The 20,919-nt window shown below is 43.6% G+C and overlaps 1 protein-coding gene across 5 annotated transcripts in view; it reads left to right on the forward strand.

Moving 5' to 3' along the window:
• LOC110497605 (protein BANP) overlaps positions 1 to 19,402 on the forward strand; it is a 69,656-nt gene extending 50,254 nt beyond the window's left edge. For 4 of the 5 annotated variants that reach the window (XM_036956506.1, XM_036956494.1, XM_036956501.1 and 1 more), the window contains 2 exons: positions 6,576 to 6,719; positions 18,292 to 19,402. In XM_036956506.1, coding sequence (XP_036812401.1) covers positions 6,576 to 6,719; positions 18,292 to 18,408 — 261 coding nt within the window. In that variant the 3' untranslated portion in view covers positions 18,409 to 19,402. Of the gene's footprint in view, positions 1 to 3,487; positions 5,727 to 6,575; positions 6,720 to 18,291 lie in introns of those variants that run through there. The other variant, XR_005038448.1, reaches the window with a different exon arrangement.
• The last annotated feature ends 1,517 nt before the right edge of the window (positions 19,403 to 20,919 follow it).

The following is a 20,919-nucleotide window of genomic DNA, read 5'->3' on the forward strand; positions in this document are numbered from 1 at the left end:
TGGCAGCCCGGCCAAACTGAACAATCGGGGAGATGGGCCTTGGTCAGGGAGGTGACCAAGAACCCAATGGTCACTCTGACAGAGCTCCAGAGCTCCTCTGTGAGGATGAGAGAACCTTCCAGAAGGACAACTGGCTCTGTAGCACTCCACCAATCAGGCCTTAATGGTAGAGTGGACAGACAGAAGTCATTTCTCAGTAAAAGGCACGACAACCAGCTTGGAGTTTGCCAAAAGGCGCCTAAAGGACTCTGACCATGCTGTGGGGATATTTTTTAGCGGCAGGGACTGGGAGACTAGTCAGGATCGAGGGAAAGAGCAGAGTATAGATGAAAAGTATAGTATTGATGAAAACCTGTGCCAGAGTTCGATCGGGTTCAAGTAAGGGCTCTGGCTGGGCCACTCAAGGACATTCAGAGACTTGTCCCGAAGCCACTCCTGCTTTGTCTTGGCTGTGTGCTTAGGGTTGTTGTCGTGTTAGAAGGTGAACCGTTGCCCCGGTCTGGGGTCCTAAGCGCTCTGGAGCAGATGTTCATCAAGGATATCTCAGTACTTTGTTCCGTTCATCTTTCCCTCAATCCTGACTACTCTTTCAGTCCCTACCTCTGGAAAAACATCCCCACATCATGATGCTGTCACCACGATGCTTCACTGTAGAGATGGTGCCAGGTTTCCTTCAGACGTGATGCTTGGCATTCAGGCCAAACAATTCAATCTTGGTTTCATCAGACCAGAGAATCTGGAGGGGCTTCCGTCTGACCACTCTACCACAAAGGCATGGTTGGTGGAGTGCTGCAGAGATGGTTGTCCTTCTGGAAGGTTTTCCCATCTTCACAGAGGAACTCTGGTGCTCTGTCACCTCCCTGACCAAGGCCCTTCTCCCCCGATTGCTCAGTTTGGCCGGGTGGCCAGCTCTAGGAAGTCTTGGTGGTTCCAAACTTCTTCCATTTTTAAGAATGATGGAGGCGACTGTGTTCTTGGGGACCTTCAATGCTGCATACATTTTTTTGGTACCCTTCCCCAGATCTTTGCCTCGAGACAATCCTGTCTCTACGGACAATTCCTGCGACCCTATGGCTTGGTTTCTGCTCTGACATGCACTGTCAACTGTGGGACCTTATATAGACAGGTGTGCTTTGGGCTGGGCTCCTTAGTTCCAGTGAAGGACAGCATACAATTATATTCTAGACGATTCTGTGCATCCAACTTTGTGGCAACAGTTTGGGGAAGGCCCTTGTTTCAGCATGACAAGGACCCCGTGCACAAAGCGAGGTCCATACAGAAATGTTTTGTTGAGATCGGTGTGGAATAACTTGACTGGACTGCACAGAGCCCTCACCTCAACCCCATCGAACACCTTTGAGATGAATTGGAATGCCGACTGCGTGCCCGACCTCACTAATGCTCTTGTGGCTGAATGGAAGCAAGTACCCGCAGCAATGTTCCAACATCTAGTGGAAAGTCTTCCCAGAAGAGTGGAGGCTGTTATAGCAGCACAGGGGGGACCAACTCCATATTAATACCCATGATTCTAGAATGAGATGTTTGACGAGCAGGTGTCCACATACAGTAACAGTCAAAAGTTTGGACACACCTACTCATTGAAAGGTTTTCTTCATTTTTTCTACATTGTAGAATTATAGTGAAGACATCAACACTATGAAATAACTCTTGGAATCATGTAGTAACCAAAAAAGTGTTAAACAAATCAAAATATATTTTATATTTGAGATTCTCAAAAAGTAGCCACCCTTTGCTTTGATGACAGCTGTGCACAGTTTTGGCATTCTCTCAACCAGCTTCACCTAGAATGCTTTTCCAACAGTCTTGGAGTTCCCACAAGCTCCTTCACTCTGCGGTCCAACTCATCCCAGACCATCTCAATTGGGTTGAGGTCGGGGGATTGTGGAGGCCAGGTCATCTGATGCAGCACTCCATCACTCTCCTTCTTGGTCAAATAGCCCTTACACAGCCTGGGAGGTGTGTTTTGGGTCATTGTTATGTTGAAAAACAAATGATAGTCCTACTAAGTGCAAACCAGATGGGATGGGGTGTCGCTGCAGAATGCTGTGTTAGCCATGCTGGTTAAGTGTGCCTTGAATTCTAAATAAATCACAGAACGTGTCACCAGCAAAGCACCCCCATACCATCACACGTCCTCCTCCATGCTTCACGGTGGGAACCACACCTGCAGAGATCAACCATTCACCTTCTTTGTCTCACAAAGACACAGCGCTTGGAACCAAAATTTCTCATTTGAACTATGAAGCATTTATTTGAGCTGCAATTTCTGAGGCTGGTAACTAATGAACTTATCCTGTGCAGCAGAGGTCACTCTCATAGTGCTTGATGGTTTTTGCGACTACACTTGAAACTTTCAAAGTTTTTTACATTTTCCAAATTTACTGACCTTTGTCTTAAAGTAATGATGGACTGTCGTTTCTCTTTGCTTATTTGAGCTGTTCTTGCCATAATATGGACTTGTTCTTTTACCAGATAGGGCTATCTTCTGTATACCACCCCTAACTTGTCACAACACAAATGATTTGCTCAAATGCATTAAGGAAAGAAATTCCACAAATGAACTTTTAACAAGGCACACCTGTTAATTGAAATTGCATTCCAGGTGACTACCTCATGAAGCTGGTTGAGAAAATATATTTTGATTTGTTTAACACTTTTTGGTGACTACATGATTCCATATGTGTAATTTCATAGTTTTTATGTCTTCACTTTTATTCTACAATGTAGATAATAGTAAAAATACAGAAAAACCGTTGAATGAGTAGGTGTGTCCAAACTTTTGACTGATACTGCACTTTTGGTCATGAGGTGTATCTAGCTAAAGCCAACTTCATAAAATTGCTAGGTGACTAGTATTACAGAGAAACATTTTCATTTTATTTATTAATCAAGAAGGTATCAATAGGCTACATAGCTTGATCAAATTAATTTACTAACATACCTCCTGTGAGTCCTGCCTGTGAGTCACCGGCAGCTTAAATCAAATCAAATGCTATGTGTCACTCGGCACTCACGCTCCTTCTCTACTGACGAGACTGTCTGCAAGCACTAGAGTATCTAACGTCTATGCCTAGCATATCTTTGCTCCGTGGTGCAAATTGGAAGGAACCATTTACTAGGGAGAAGGGGGGTACTCTTTGCCTGGTCCAATCAGTGTGCCCCCTCCACCAAATGTAGCTGACAGATCTTTTTATAAATAATTATATAAATAATTAGGATAAAACGTGGGCTTAAAAATTCAGTTAAATTAATTACCTCTGCCTACCTACTACATTCCAAGCGTACTCTCACGACATTCCTGCTCCACCTGTATGTAAATAACTAGGGTCAGTTTTACTTTAATTATTTGTCTCTCAGATTTAGAGGCCTGTTCAGACAAAGTGTGTATCCCTAATAAACAGATTAGCCTAGTGCGTCTTTCTACAGAGTTCATATGACTGATGGTCTATCCGCATTTATTTCACAGCTGTTTTGTCTTTTTGTGCAGGGCTGGGCTGACTTGCCTGAAGACTGGAAAAGGGTTGAACTTTTGATGGACCGCAGATGGATATGACAGAACGTGTAGATGAATATGACAGAACATGTAGATACAGATGCATATGACAGAATGTGTAGATGCAGATGCATATGACAAAACGTGTAGATACAGATGCATATGACAGAACGTGTAGATGCAGATGCATATGACAGAACGTGTAGATGCAGATGAATATGACAGAATGTGTAGATGCAGATGCATATGACAGAACGTGTAGATGCAGATGACAGAACGTGTAGATGCAGATGACAGAACGTGTAGATGCAGATGCATATGACAGAACGTGTAAATGCAGATGCATATGACAGAACGTGTAGATGCAGATGAATATGACAGAATGTGTAGATGCAGATGCATATGACAAAACGTGTAGATACAGATGCATATGACAGAACGTGTAGATGCAGATGCATATGACAGAACGTGTAGATGCAGATGAATATGACAGAATGTGTAGATGCAGATGCATATGACAGAACGTGTAGATACAGATGACAGAACGTGTAGATGTAGATGCATATGACAGAACGTGTAGATGCAGATGACAGAACGTGTAGATGCAGATGAATATGACGGAACGTGTAGATGCAGATGCATATGGCAATGTCTCTGTGGTCAGTGTATTTATTTTCTCACAGTAGGGTCAGTTTCCCTGTGGTCAGTTTTTGTATAGTCCGTCTGTGATTACCGTTATTCAGACTACGATCTATTGCCCTTCAGTCAGTCAGTGTACGTTCACTCAGATGTCACTCACTCAGCAAGACCCCTCAGATCAAGGCTATTTATTGCCCTCTAAGTGGTCAGTGTATATATGGACCCTTTGTCCAATCACATACACTCCCTGTCAGTGTGTGTTTATAGTCCCACAGTCCATTACAATAATTACAATACCACAGAGCAGTGGTCCTGGAGCAGATTTGAGGAGTTAAGTGCCTTGCTCAAGTGCACAATGTCAGTAGGTAGCACATGGAATATTGAAGCCAGGAAGCCTCCAGCTGCCGGCTCATTCCCTGCAGAATTCCTCCGTCAGCCTTGGGATTTGAACCGGCAACTCTCTGTTTACTGGCCCCCCTTTTCAAGACTACCTTCACCCCCCAATCACCCTCTCTGTAGTTCCCTATGTTGCATCCGTTTTGTGGCTCTCATCTGGCTAGTGTAGCCAGGGAGTCTTCCTTCTCATCTAATAGTTCCCATCAGCCCGGCTGGGACTGGCGTGTCCTGGTGAGTCGGCATCAGACATTGTGGTGAAAAAGAAAAATATGGCAAAATCTTCCGGAGCCTGACACAACCCACCAGGCTCCAGGGGGGTTAACACGACTCACGAATCACGTAACCGAGTCACCAACTTCAAAGCGAAGGTTGTGGTTTGGTGAGGGGGTGGAACAGGGCGGGTTGATACGGTAAGGGGGGCACAAACAGCATCTGTAATTGGGGTTTGAGGTTTGGGTTTTTTCTGCAGACAAGCAGATTCTGATTCATCCCCAAATTGTGAATGTCTGTTAAGCCTGCACCCAGCTGCTCTGCTCTACTCCACTCCACTGGCATGGGAGTAAGTCAGACTGGTTAAAGCTGGAGACAAAGCACACATGGGAGTAAGTCAGACTGGTTAAAGCTGGAGACAAAGCACACATGCAAGAGGCCATGTAGGTCATGCAAGGTGGAGAGAGAGACATGTTGTAGTGCTGTGTAAGGTAGTAATCGCAAGAGAGATGCATGGTTTTATTTAAACGCACACACATCGAGTTCACTTAATATTTTCCTCCATCAATCTTGCTGGGTCAGGTGTGACAGTATGATTGTATGTTAGCTTGGCATGTCTGTTCAAATATTCCACAACTTATTACAGTAGGCCTACTGTATGTTATTAAATTAGGCCTAGACATCATAGCTCTTACACTAGGGCCTTGGGGCTATAGGGTGTGTGTGTGTCAATGTAAATCTACAGGAATACTCCATACCATGTTGCAGCTGTACTATCCTGCTCTGTTATTAGTGAGTGTGTTAAATGCCGAGCTTTGGCACAGCTTGGCTGTAGTTCAACACAACAGGGTTTAGGGGTCTCCCCTTCTCTAGATGTTTCTCTCTTTCCCTCTCCTCTTTTTCTTTTTTTCCCATCTCTATCTCAGGTGGCGATGAGAGTGACATGTTCAGTGATCTGTGTGTCCCGGTACGCTAGCCTGTGCTTGTTACACCCTGATAGCTGTGTCTAATGAAAGAATGTAAACACACATCAGATCGGGCATAAATACTTCTGTCTGCTGTTTATTGTTAATCGGCCTCTCTTCAGGGAAGTGTAGCCAGTCAGTGAGTTAGAGAGCAGATCCTGGCAGTAAACTCTTGATTCAAAGCATTAGCTAGTTGGCAGAGGCAGCCAACAATGGCTGCATCTGAAATGGCATCATGTTCTCTACATAGTGCACTACTACGTTTGACCAGAGCCCTATGGCAGTACACTATAAAGGTAATAATAGGGTGCCATTGTGGGTACTGTAATGCTAAGCAGACGTCTTCAAAACCATAGTGGCTGCTCTCTCTCTCTCGAAGATGATGTGATATCATCAGAGAGAAAGCTAGGGGTTGTGTGTGTGTTAAGGTTTGAAGCCATGTTTGATGTACAAACAGACACATTGGCTGACCCTTGCACAAGCTCTCACCAGAGCCAATGTTTTTCTTGCAGTGAAATTAATCATAGTTTTGTGATTAATTAGACAAATCATAGTCTTGCCATTGTGATAATAAATATTTGCTCCAATTGAGCATTTTTCCAATTCCATCTTATATTAATCATTTCCCTCCCTCCCTCCCTCCCTCCCTCCCTCCCTCCCTCCCTCCCTCCCTCCCTCCCTCCCTCCCTCCCTCCCTCCCTCCCTCCCTCCCTCCCTCCCTCCCTCCCTCCCTCCCTCCCTCCCTCCCTCCCTCCCTCCCTCCCTCCCTCCCTCCCTACCTACCTCCCTCCCTCCCTCCCTCCCTCCCTCCCTCCCTCTCCTTCCCCCCCCACTCTCCTCCCCCTGGTCAGGTGCTGCGTGGGGCCCAGCTGATAGCGGTGGCGTCAGCTGACGGGGGGGCCACAGCAGTGGAGGGCTCCCCCCTACAGGCCAGTGACATACAGGTGCAGTATGTCCAACTGGCCCAAGTCAACGACCACAACGCTACTGTACAGGTGAGGAGCACAACCTGTCGTTGAGTCTGGCGGGCCTGACGGCAGCATTCCTGACTGTTTTTGTTTTGCATCTCAGCTACGGTTCCGACTTAATGTTCGCTCAAACTCCTGAGACACACCTGTGACATTTACATTTCCACACATCCAGTAGAGTAGACTTCAAACATACATGGTGTATAGAATTGTCTATTTTCTATGCTATTCTGTACGTACCTGTGAGACGTATCTCCCCAGCCCAGGCCATATCTGTGAGCTCACCCAGAGGCTACATTTGTATTTATTAAGGATCCCCATTAGCTGCTGCCAAGGCAGCTCCCTTGCTGCACAGCTCCCTTGCTGCACAGCTCCCTTGAACACAGCTCCCTTGAACACAGCTCCCTTGCGGTGAGGTGAAACAGGTCCTCAACACTAATCTACACCAATCGCACTACACAATGCATTTAGTTTTTTTAAACAAAGCATAATACATATCCTCTCTCACACCCTCTCTCTATCCATCCATCCCCCAGGAGATCATGAATCATTCCCCGATGGTGCCATTAAAGAGTATCAAAGGCAGGGTGGCGGGCGGTTTACACTGGTGTTTTCAGACATCAGGAGAGAGCAAGGGGCTGATGGAGCCATCACAGGTTCTGGGTCTGAAGTGGAGGGGGGTGGATTAGTGTAGGATATTGTGGAGGTGAGGGGGAAATGGATGGAAGGTGTAAGCGTTTACAGATGTAAGGGGAGGTTAGAGTGGGTGGTTGATAGTTATGGGTTTTATGTGTAGGGGGTGTTTCAGATGAGATGTGACAGATAATTTTGTCAAGTGTTGGGGATGTTTGGGGGGGTGGTTGAGTTGAGGGAGGCAGAAGTATAGAGGGTTGGGTTCTAAATATACCTAAGGACAGTTAAGGGCTCACACCAGGACATTCTGGGCTCTATTTAAACAAACCTAATGCATTAGCGTTATAGGTTCGGGGATGTGTCAAGTATTCTTTTCTATTTTCTGAACCAGAATCATGGTCGCACTAGCTGGCGCAAAAGGGCTGGGTTTTGATGAATAAACACGTTTCTGGCCAATCAGAACATGTTCCATGGCTAAATACAGTGTATATATACAAAATTATGTGGAGACCCATAGATGCCACCTTTCCAACAAGTCAGTTCGTCAAATGTCTGCCCTGCTAGAGCTGCCCCAATGAACTGTGTTATTGTGAAGTGGAAACGTCTAGGCGCAACAACGGCTCAGCCGTGAAGTGGTAGGCCACACAAGCTCCCAGAACGGACGGGAGCACTGAGTGCTGAAGTGCGTAGAGAGTGTAAAAATCATCTGTCCTCGGTTGCAACATTCACTGCTGAGTTCCAAACTGCCTCTGGAAGCAACGTCAGCACAATAACTGTTTGTCAGGAGCTTCATGAAATGGGTTTCCATTGCCGAGCAGCTGAACACAAGCCTAAGATCACCATGCGCAATGCCAAGTGCTGGAGGGGTGTAAAGCTAGATGCCATTGGATTTTCATGGTCAGGCTAGGCACCTTAGTTCCAGTGAAGGGAAATCTTAACGCCCGATGCCATTGGACTCTGGAGCAGTGGAAACGAGTTCTCTGGCAGTCCGAGTGGACTGCAGTCACCATTTGGCAGTCCAATGGACGCATTTGGGTTAGAAGGATGCCAGGAGAACGCTACCTGTCCGAATGCATAGTACCAACTATAAAGTTTGGTGGAGGAGGAATAATGGTCTTGGGCTGTTTTTCATGCTTTGCGCTGGGTCACTTAGTTCCAGTGAAGGACAGCATACAATGATATTCTAGACGATTCTGTGCTTCCAACTTTGTTGCAATAGTTTGGGGAAGGCGCTTTCCTGTTTCAGCATGACAAGGACCCCGTGCACAAAGTGAGGTCCATACCGAAATGGTTTGTCGAGTTCATTGTGGAAGAACTTGACTGGCCTGCACAGATCCCTGACGTCAGCCCCATTGAACACCTTTGGGATGAATTGGAACGCCGACTGTGAGCCAGGCCTAATCGTCCAACATCAGTGCCCGACCTCACTAATGCTCTTGTGGCTGAATGGAAGCAAGTCCCCGCAGCAATGTTCCAACATCTAGTGGAAAGCCTTCCAGAAGAGTGGAGGCTGTTATAGCAGTAAAGGGGGGACCAACTCCATATTAATGCCCATGATTTTGGAATGAGATGTTTGACGAGCAGGTCTCTAATATACTTTTGGTCATGTAGCGTATGTGGTTGCTTCAAGTTGTCTTTACATTGTTTTATGTATTGCGTTGTCATCAACTCCAATTCAAATGTTAGTCTGTTACAGCCTAGTTGGTTAAATAGCCTGCCCCATATTTGTTAAACATGTTTTGTTCTAATTGTATTGCTTCAATATAGAAATACATTGTTAAATATAGGCTATATCATTCACACTCATAGGGGCTAGGCCTACTGTAAATTGCAGTCTGGAACTGGACATGCCACTTATAGTCAATAAGCAAGATTAAATTCACTAGGCTATTGATAAAGCCCCAAATATTGAATAAAAACATAACGACAACTTATTTTAAATAAGCTGGGCATATATTAGAGACATGGCATCTTAGACTACAGAGGGTTGTACTTAAATCCAAACTTTTCACAGGAGTCGGGTAAAGCTCCAAAATATAGAGAAAGGGGGCATGTCTACTCATCGCTATACGCAAATGTAATGTTTAGAAATATCAAGGAACCATCTTACATGTCGTATTTTCACTTCTCCAGGAATAGCAGACGAAAGTGCATTGCATTCGAGTCATGTACCATAAACCCATGGACAGTGAATCTTTTGTAATTCATTTGATTAAAAAACAAAAAAACAAATCTATTTTTTAAACCAACAATAATATTTCTAAATAGGATTTGGTCCGAAGCATGATATCATAAATCGCTTCTCGTTCCATGGCACTGTGTGCACACGTAGGCCTAAATGTCTATACATAACATTCGCATGTCTACAAAATATTACGCTTCTGTCAATTGTATCGTGGTGTCTATGTTCGAGACCGATTCAGAAAATAATCTGATGTTGATATGGCATTATAGGAGGACTGAATAGTGTGGAGGGGCACTCCTTGGAAATTGGGATGGATAGCCTACTTGAACAAGCGAAATGCAGGTATGTGAATTATGAATAATGAAAAAGCATGGAGAGTAAAATATTTCAATTGACCATTTAAAAACCCTTTATTCATAGGCTACTTTTGGCTAATGGCCAGTATAAAAAGACGCAACTATGCAATGCTAAACCAGCCTTGATTAAGGGGAGGGTAGGCTATGCTTGGTTTTCAATAAAATTGAACTAAAAATGGGGAGAAGCCAATCGTGTTTTTGTTTCTAAATACGAGATTCACCGGCACATCTCTCCTTCAATGGGCACTGCGAATCATGGCTGGGTAGGCGGCGCTTCCGTTGTCAAAATCCATGCCATTATCAACTGCGTTACCGTCAAGCCCTGCTTTTTATGGGTCTTTTGCACTTGTTTTTAAGGGCAATTGTCACTTTTGCGGTTGTTTTTAAGGACACGCCTCAAATATTGGCACCCCTCCCACCTGTTAGACAGGTAAATTGCCGAACCTGACGTCAGGGCTGGAAAAGGCCAGCCCGCCACTTTTTACCTGATCAAACTAACGTGCTTTTTACACTTGTGCCTCCTTAGCACCAGCCGGGAATAGAGTCGTCAGTCTCTCACTTCCCCTTTAAATGACACAAACATATATTGTGCAGTCTCCCAGTAAGACTGGCTATGCGGCGCACTGCCATATTTCTCCTTATAATTACTGCCATGTTGAAATCGAAATACCAGCGTAATACCTAGCAATTTCATCAAACTGCTTACAGGTACTCAACACACAGCTATTCTCCCTATTGTAATGCTTTCACTCAAAGCTAATGCCCTTATCCTTTCAGTCCTACAGCTGGTGTTTAGTAAACAGTCATTTAACAATGTGAAATGTACAGACGCAGCTTCAGAAAGAGGAAAGTAATAATTACTAGATTAGCTTTGAATCCCTTGATGGTTGAGCTCGGGGACTGGGAGCCATGTGTTGAAAGCAGGAAGGGTGCACATGCACCCACAGAAGACCCTCCTTTAAGTGGCCTGCTTGGCACGTCCAGAAACGAAGGAGACTTTTTCCCTCTGTTTTTCCAAAACCATGTTAACTGTCACATCCTCCATAATGCTCACTTTTCACTGAAGTCACATGTTTTTTTTATAGGTATCGCTGATTCGTCTCATGCTTATCAAAGACATTGTTTTCATGCTGTGCAACATTATAAAAAAATTGGACCCTAAAAAAAGCTTTGGCTCTTTAAAATGTATTTGTTGTTTGGCTGTTTGTAGAAATGCCAATCCTACCCAGAGTTTGAGTAATTTGATTCTTGTTCATTTAGAGTGAGTAGACTTTCTGCTGGCTAAATGCAGGCATGTGCAGAGAGTATCCTGCCTCACCACCTATCACTCTTCTGGGCAACTATACTAAACAAAAATATAAACGCAACATGTAAAGTGTTGGTCCCATGTTTCATACAATTTCTATCAAATGTTGTGCACAAATTTGTTGACATCCCTGTTAGTGAGCATTTCTCCTTTACCAAGATAATCCATCCACCTGACAGGTGGCATATCAAGAAGCTGATTAAACAGCATGCTCATTACACAAGTGCACGTTGTGCCGGGGACAATAAAAGGCCACTCTAAAATGTGCAGTTTTGTCACACAACACAGTGCCACAGACGTCTCAAGTTTTGAGGGAGTGTGCAATTGGCATATTGACTGTAGGAATGTCCACCAGAGCTGTTGCCAGAAAATTGAATGTTAGTTTCTCTACCATAACCCGCCTCCAACATCATTTTTAGAGAATTTGGTAGTACGTCCAACCGGACTCTCAACCGCAGACGACGTGTGACCAGCCCAGGACCTCCACATCTGGCTTCTTCACCTGCGGGATCGTCTGAGACCAGCTACCTGGACAGCTGATGAAACTGTGGATTTGCACAACCAAAGAATTTCTGTCAGAAACCGTCTCAGGGAAGCTCATCTGTGTGCTAGTCGTCCTCACCAGGTTCTTGACCTGACTGCAGTTTGACGTTGTAAGTGACTTTAGTGGGCAAATGCTCACCTTCGATGGCCACTGACATGCTGGAGAAGTGTGCTCTTCACGGATGAATCCTCGTTTTAACTGTACCGGGCAGGTGGCAGACAGTGTGTATGTCTTTGTATGGGCGAGCGGTTTGCTGATGTCAATGTTGTGAACAGAGTACCCCATGGTGGCGATGGGAATATGGTCATTTGAATGCACATGATACCGTGACGAGATCCTGAGGCCCATTGTCGTGCCATTCATCTGCCGCCATCACCTCATGTTTCAGCGTGATAATGCACGGCCCCATGTCGCAAGGATCTGTACACAATTCTTGGAGGCTGAAAATGTCCCAGTTCTTCCATGGCCTGCATACTCACCAGACATATCACGTTTGGGATGCTCCGGATCGACGTGTACGACAACGTGTTCCATTTCCCACCAATATCCAGGAACTTCGCACAGCCATTGAAGAGGAGTGGGACAACATTCCACAGGTCACAATCAACATCCTGATCAACTCTATGCAAAGGAGATGTGTTGCGCTGCATGAGGAAAATGGTGGTTATACCAGATACTGACTGGTTTTCTGATCCGCACCAACCCCCACCGTTTTTTTAAGGTATCTGTAATCAACAGAAGCATATCCGTATGGAGTCATGTGAAATCCATAGAATAGGGCCTAATGAGTTTATTTCAATTGACTGATTTCCTTATATGGACTGTAATTCAGTAAAATCTTGAAATTGTTGCATGTTGCGTTTATATTTTTGCTCAGTGTAGCTGTATGAGGTATGGCATCCTCGGTCACCACTTGTGTCTCTGTCAGCGCTCTAATTTGTCCCACCCGTATCCCCGTTCGTCTCTTGGAGCAATGGATATCCTTAATTGATTAATTTCTCCCTCCCTGACCAGCCTGGGGTTTGTTTGTGATATCATCAAATATATAGACAGTTGAAGTTGGAAGTTTACATACACCTTAGCCAAATACATTTAAACTCCGTTTTTCACAATTCTTGACATTTAATCCTAATAAAAATGTCTTTGGTCATTTAGGATCACCACTTTATTTTAAGAATATGAAATGTCAGAATAATAGTAGAGGATGATTTATTTCAGCTTTTATTTCTTTCATCACATTCCCAGTGGGTCAGAAGTTTACATACACTCAATTAGTATCTGATTAAATTGCTTAACTTGGGTCAAACCTTTCGAGTAGCCTTCCACAAGCTTCCCACAATAAGTTGGGTTATGTTTGGCTCATTCCTCCTGACAGAGTTGGTGTAACTGAGTCAGGTTTGTAGGCCTCCTTGCTCGCATATGCTTATTCAGTTCCGCCCACAAATGTTCTATAGGATTGAGGTCAGGGCTTTGAGATGGCTACTCCAATACCTTGACTTTGTTGTCCTTAAGCCATTTTGCCACAACTTTGGAAGTGTGCTTGGGGTCATTGTCCATTTGGAAGACCCATTTGCGACCAAGCTTTAACTTCCTAACTGATGTTTTGAGATGTTGCTTCAATATATATACACATCATTCCAGCCTCATGATGCCATCTATTTTGTGAAGTGCACCAGTCCCTCCTGCAGCAAAGCACCCCCACAACATGATGCTGCCACCCCTGTGCTTCACGGTTGGGATGGTGTTCTTCGGCTTGCAAGCCTCCCCCTTTTTCCTGCAAACATAACGATGGTCATTATGGCCAAACGGTTCTATTTTTGTTTCATCAGACCAGAGGCCATTTCTCCAAAAAGTACAATCTTTGTCCCCATGTGCAGTTGCAAACCATAGTCTGGCATTTTTATGGCGGTTTTGGAGCAGTGGCTTCTTCCTTGCTGAGCGGTCTTTCAGGTTATGTCGATATAGGACTCGTTTTTACTGTGGCTATAGATATGTTTGTACCTCTTTCCTCCAGCATCTTCACAAGGTCCTTCGCTGTTGTTCTGGGCTTGATTTGCACTTTTCGCACCAAAGTACATTAAGGGGCGCTCTTTTAATTTTTGGATGAAAAACGTTCCCGTTTTAAACAAGATATTTTGTCACGAAAAGATGCTCGACTATGCATATAATTGATAGCTTTGGAAAGAAAACACTCTGGCGTTTCCAAAACGGCAAAGATATTGTCTGTGAGTGCCACAGAACTGATGTTACAGGCGAAACCCAGATAAAAATCCAATCAGGAAGTGCCGCATTTTTTGAAACCGCCTCATTCCAATGACTCCTTATATGGCTGTGGAGGATCTAGGAGAGCTTACGGTTTCCACGTTTTCCCCAAGGTGTCTGCAGCATTGTGACGTATTTGTAGGCATATCATTGGAAGATTGACCATAAGAGACTACATCTACCAGGTGGTCGCTTGGTGTCCTCCGTCGCAATTATTGCGTAATCTCCAGCTGCAGTATTTTTCCGTTTGCCTTTGATGAGAAACCAACTGCCAGGAATGATTTTTCATCTAATAGAATTGTGAAAAACACCTTGAGGATTGATTCTAAACAACGTTTGCCATGTTTCTGTCGATATTATGGAGCTAATTTGGAAAAAAGTTTGGCGTTGTGTTGACTGCATTTTCGTTTTTTTTTCTTAGCCAAACGTGATGTGATGAACAAAACGGTGCTATTTCTCTTACACCAATAATCTTTTTGGAAAAAATGAACATTTGCTATCTAACTGAGAGTCTCGTCATTGAAAACATCCAAAGTTCTTCAAAGGTAAATTATTTTATTTGAATGCTTTTCTTGTTTTTGTGAAAATGTTCCTTGCTGAATGCTAGGCTTAATGCTATGCTAGGCTATCAATACTCTTACACAAATGCTTGTGTAGCTTTGGTTAAAGCATATTTTGAAAATCAGAGATGACAGTGTTGTTAACAAAAGGCTAAGCTTGTGTTTCAATATATTTATTTCATTTCATTTGCGATTTTCATGAATAGGAAATGTTGCGTTATGGTAATGAGCTTGAGGCTATGATTACGCTCCTGGATACGGGATTGCTCGACGCTAGAGGTTAATCTCTAGGAGCCAGAACGTGTATCCTTCCTGAACGGTATGATGTCTCTGTGGTCCCATGGTGTTTATACTTGCGTACTATTGTTTGTGCAGATGAATGTGGTACCTTCAGACATTTGTAAATTGCTCCCAAGGATGAACCAGACTTGTGGAGGTCTAAAAAAAAACAATTCTGAGGTCTTGGCTGATTTCTTTTTATATTTTTTTTGACAGTAGGCCTTGAAATACATCCACAGGTACACCCCCAATTGACTCAAATTGTGTCAATTAGCCTATCAGAAGCTTCTAAAGCCATTACATCATTTTCTGGAATTTTCCAAGCTGTTTAAAGGCACAGTCAATTTAGTGTGTGTGAACTTCTGACCCACTGGAATTGTGATACAGTGAATTATAAGTGAAATAATCTGTCTGTAAACAATTTTTGGAAAAATTACTTGTGTCATGCACAAAGTAGGTGTCCTATCCAACTTGCCAAAACTATAGTTTGTTCATTTTCAAGAAATTTGTGGAGTGGTTGAAAAACTATTTTCAATGACTCCAACCTAAGTGTAGGTAAACTGTAGGTAAACTTCCGTTTTAGCTTTAATTTCTCAGAACAAGAATAGACTGATGAGTTTCAGAAGAAAGGTCTTTGTTTCTGGCCATTTTGAGCCTGTACACGACCCCACAAATGCTGATGCTTCAGATACTCAATTAGTCTAAAGATGGCCAGTTTTATTGCTTATTTAATTAGAACAACAGTTTTCAGCTGTGCTAACATAATTGCAAAAGGATTTTCTAATGATCAATTAGCCATTTAAAATGATAAACTTGGATTAGCTAACTCAACGTGCCATTGGAACATAGGAGTGATGGTTACTGATAATGGGCCTCTGTTCTCCTGTGTAGATATTCCATTTAAAAAATCAGCCTTTTCTAGCTACAATAGTCATTTAAAACATTAACAATGTCTATACTGTATTTCTGATCAATTTGATGTTATTTTATTGAACAAAAAATGTGCTTTTCTTTCAAAAACAAGGACATTTCTAAATGACCACAAACCTTTGAACAGTAGTGTGTATATATTTAAGCAATAAGGCGGTGTGGTATAATGGCCAATATACAATGGCTAAGGACTGTTCTTAAGCATGACGCAATGCGGAGTGCCTGGATACAGCCCTTAGCTGTGGTTTATTGGCCATATGCCACAAATCCCAGAGGTGCTTTTTTGCTATTATAAACTGGTTACCAGCGTATGTAGAGCAGTAAAAGTAAATGTTTTGTCATCCCCGGGTTATACGGTCTGATATACCACAGCTGTCAGCCAATCAGAATTTAGGGCTCGAACCACCCAGTTTATAAATATATATACACCATAGGTATACATGATTGCCACCCAGCTGCACTCTGGTTCCATTTCACCTCTCTATTTTTCTCTCTCTCTCTGCAGGAATCAGACTGTTGTTTGTGCACACTTTGTGAATGGACTCTTAAAGAGCTTCACTATTTATTCTAATGGTTGATTGTACACTGACAGCTTGATAGAAATCAACAAAGTTGACTGGGCCCTGATCAATCTCCAATTTACTGCTCCGAAGAGATGAAATGAAGCATCTTGTGTTCAACAAGGGCATATGGACCAGGAAGGGGAGAGAATACAACTGTTGAACAGCCCGAAAAATATAGGATACTGTACATGCTGTTCTTTTAGGCTACTCAAAGTGAGACAACTCTAATCCATTGTCTTTTAACAAAGTCCCACTCCTTATTTCTAAATTCAACAAAACTGTGGCCACCAAAATGCTACTTGGTTTTGCTATAAAGCTGAGGGTTTGGGATTGGAGAAATGTAGACTAACAACTCTCAAATTCATAGATGGAGATGAATAGTAAAAAAAAAAAGAACAGACTGCAAATATCACAGAGTGATGCTGTAGCTCGATGTTTCTGTTGCAGGGCCAATTTCATGGCTGTTACTAATATCGATGTCAAGAGAGTTTGTGGACCCGTACTTCACACAACCAACATTGGGCAAAGCAAATACACAGTAGGCTTGTGAGGAGATGTACACTATTAGTCAGGTAAAGCGCAAGGTCGCCCCTGAAATAGCCAGTACTTACCGATTGGTTTGCCACCTTTCCAGTTCAAAGGTCAGGAAAAGGTCACAACCGCTTTTTCCCCTCTCCCCAAAAAGTGTTGAACACGAGCGATTCGCTCTAATCTGTTTTCCCGAACATATGGGAGCATTTATAACTAAGAGCTCTTGATTAATTGCTTTAGCTTTTCCTTTATTTATCTAAAAAAAAAAAATCCCCACTCTCTTTATTCAATAGTTTCCATTACACAAGCTATATCAAATAAAGTAAAAAAACGGACTCAAATAAGATAATAGTTCAGAATAGGAAGGCCTGTTTGCCCTGGTTTGGCGGCGCCTCTTGACAGATCGGTGTTTAACATTTCTGACATTAGCCTTGTGATGGTTCAGACACGGGTCAAGTCTATGGCTGGCCCTACTACAACCCAACAGGGTCTGGTCCCGGGCGGGATTCTCATACAGTGCCAGAAGCATCTGTTATATACCAGATGAAAAACAATTGGCCATCATATGGAGAGAGGAATAGGAAAGGTTTTAGTTGGACACCTGGGTCATATTCATTATGCACCACACGGTAGAAAGCTGACTGAAACAAGGTACTACCTGTACTTGCTCAATTACAACCGCTTGTTTTCGTTTTCAGTTGAAAAAACTGCTATGGTGTGATATGTTAAAACTTATTAGGTGTGTTTGGTTGGATGCTGTAGCTAGATGTCTCTGTTGCAGGGCCAATTTCATGGCTGTTACTAATATCAATGTCAAGAGAGTTTGTTTTAATCTAGTGAAACCACTTCAGTGTGGATAGAATAATGTTGTCCAGATCAGACACCAGATGGTATCCACGCACCTTTGTCTTGTGTTGGCTAGTCTGGTGCACCTGTGCGCACTAGCCTGTGTGAGCACACGCTGTGCTGTTTTGAGTGGAGGATTAAAAGATGCAGGTGTGCTGTTGGGGAGAACTTTGGCATCTCGGCTTGGAAGGAATGACTCACCAGACCAGACTCACTAGGTCCTCTCTTTCTCTCCTAGCACAGTGACTCATCCTTGACTATTCTCATCTTTTACTGGGGGTTACCCATTCCACATCTCCATGCCTCTCTGAACTGAGGTTGGCCCAGGAGATAACATGTCTGCTTTTTATTTATAACTTGTCTCTCTTCTCTCTTTCTCCCTCAATTTTTCTTCTCTCTCCATCTTCCCTCTCACCCCTCTCCGCTTCCTCCGCTCTCCTCCACTGACTCTCTTCTCTGACTTCCTACCTTTCTCACTGTCACTCTTTCATCCCCTCTCTCCCTCCCGTCTCTTTCCCCCACACCCACTCCTGCATTTCTCCTACTCCTCTTCCTCCCTGGTTTCTTCCCCAATCATCCCCTCAATCCCCCTTTCCCCTCCCAGGCGGCGGAGCTGGCCCCAGCAATGCAGGGTGAGATGGAGGTGAAGGAGGGATCCCTCCATCTGCCAGCGGGGGAGAACGGGGAGGTGGTGCAGATCGTCACCTCTGTGGGGACATAAGGGCCCCCGAGGGCCTCGAGACAGAGAGAGAGAGATGGCCAGCACCCTACGACAGAGTTACAGAGGTGTAGGTGGAAGGGATGGAGAAGTGGGGGTGGTCCATAGACAATATACAATTAAATACAATTTTGTAAATTGTAAATTAAATATAATTAAATAAATAAGAGAAAGTTAGAAAATGTCAAAAGAACAACAGCAAAGATCAAGAGAAGTGGTTTTGTTATTTTATATTGACTTGTCCAGCAACCACTCGTTCATTGTCAACCAACAGTATGAAAATGTTCATAGAGCACACAGGCTTTCATAGCTTCTATCAAGAACTAGTTAACTCACATTGTCGTCATCAGAAGAGGACCCGGAGACCTGGCCTGGGCACATTGCAGGGGATTAAACCCTACCCATAAAGGATGCTGCTCAGGCAGACCATCACTACTTACACCTCAGCATCAGCATAAAATGTTTACATCAACTCTGGGAAAGCATGGAGCTATTAGAAGTTAAGCCACTCGGCTCAATATCCCTCTCTTGAGGGGTTACAGTAGGCTAGGCTAACCCCCTGGACTCGTACTTCATACAACCAATACTGTGCTGTTCTCCTCTCTAGCATCCTGCAATCGTGTCATGCTGGACTGCAGTGGAAAGTAATACAAGCCTAACGGTACTTACTAATGGTTGCGTTTTCTTTGGCTTTTTTTCTTTCTCTCTGTTTGTACATCATTTCTGGGATGGACCCTTACTTTCTTCGCCATTTTTCCTAGCTTTTTTTTCATATTGGTTAACCCACATAGCTTTTGTTTGTTTGTTCCATGTACATCATTGTACCACGTCTAAATGTTTGCGGAGCTTTGGTTGGAGGTAGACAACCACGAAATAGCAAAGATGATGTTCATGATAATACATGACAATGAGTTACATGTAGAGTTTTTTGTTTTTCCTGCTGTATTTCTGTGAAGGATACATTCGTGTGAATAAAATGTTTTGTGGTTGCCACAAATGTGTGTTTTGCTCTTGCATTTCAATGGTATTTTCATCTTCTCTCCATAGACAGTGGTCGACAAACTCCAAAACAAGCTCCAAAATGTTCAAGATGTTGACTTTGACATGTATTTTTGAATCCTCTAGTACAGAAATATCCTTCTGTGGAGATGTTGAGAGAGTAAGGGGTCACATGTTATTACATTAGCTTCACATGAAAATGTGTTTTCAGGCCTCCCGGGTGGCGCAGTGGTTAAGGGCGCTGTACTGTAGCGCCAGCTGTGCCACCAGAGACTCTGGGTTCGCGCCCAGGCTTTGTCGTAACCGGGCCGCGACCGGGAGGTCGACGCACAATTGGCCTAGCGTCGTCTGGGTTAGGGAGGGGTTGGCCGGTAGGGATGTCCTTGTCTCATCGCGCACCAGCGACTCCTGTGGCGGGCCAGGGGGCAGTGCGCGCTAACCAAGGTTGCCAGGTGTTTGGAGTTTTGTTGGTTGGGTTGTGTATCGCATGACTTTCAACCTTCGTCTCTCCCGAGCCCGTACGGGAGTTGTAGCCATGAGACAAGATAGTAGCTACTAAACAATTGGATACCACGAAATTGGGGAGAAAATGGGGTAAAATTTATAAAAAAATGTTTTAAAAAAAGTGTTTTCAGAACACTTCACATGAAATTCATGTGGGTATTTTTCGTAAGGGGAGTGTTCTGTAACGCACTTGAGTGTTTGGGTCTATGGTGTGTGATGGTATGCTATTGCTGTGCTATTTTAGAGCTAGTCTGTTATGCCATTTCAATTTGCGATTGAGTTCAATAATGTTGTGCAATACTGTTTTAAGAGTGTTCAATGTGCTCAAAAGGCCTATCCTCTCTAAGAGGGAAGACAAACCATCACAAATGACGGCTGTGTGCAAGCGGTTAGCCGTCCTTTCGCCTCTGACCACAGAACATCAGCCATTATTTTCTATGAATTATCTAACAATTCTACATTTTGAATGGCCAGTGTTTGTCGACACTCAGCAGGTGATCTACTGCACATGGCCGATGCTCGTGTTGGTCTGTCTTCCATCTAATGCAATGCAGGTAAACAAACCGTATCAATGTATTGTAACGCTACAAAGAACCATGATACACTGATAAATATTGATAGCGTTAGACATGCTCAGGGTGGAATATACCTGGGGCGGCAGGTAGCCTAGTGGTAGAGCGTCTTGCCAGTTAGTGGAAGGTCGCTGGTTCGAATTCCCGAGCCGATTAGGTGAAAAATCTGTCGTGCCCTTAATTGCTCCTGTATGTCGCTCTGGATAAGAGTGCTCTAAATTACTAAAATGTACATTTTCAGTGGAGTAACTTTACTGGATGGCTTATGTTATCTGATGTAAGTTTCCACACTTTGTCAGCTCAAATAGATTAATTCTACTGATAATGTGTTCACTCATTACCTACCTTCAAAGCATTCACTTTCTCTGAGTGTGCATGCACACGTGTGCATGCATACAACATTTATGTGTAAGGAACAATTCTGTTCCAGTGATGAATA

This window comes from Oncorhynchus mykiss, chromosome 2 (assembly GCF_013265735.2).
Source record: "Oncorhynchus mykiss isolate Arlee chromosome 2, USDA_OmykA_1.1, whole genome shotgun sequence".
NCBI classification, from domain to species: Eukaryota; Metazoa; Chordata; class Actinopteri; order Salmoniformes; family Salmonidae; genus Oncorhynchus; species Oncorhynchus mykiss.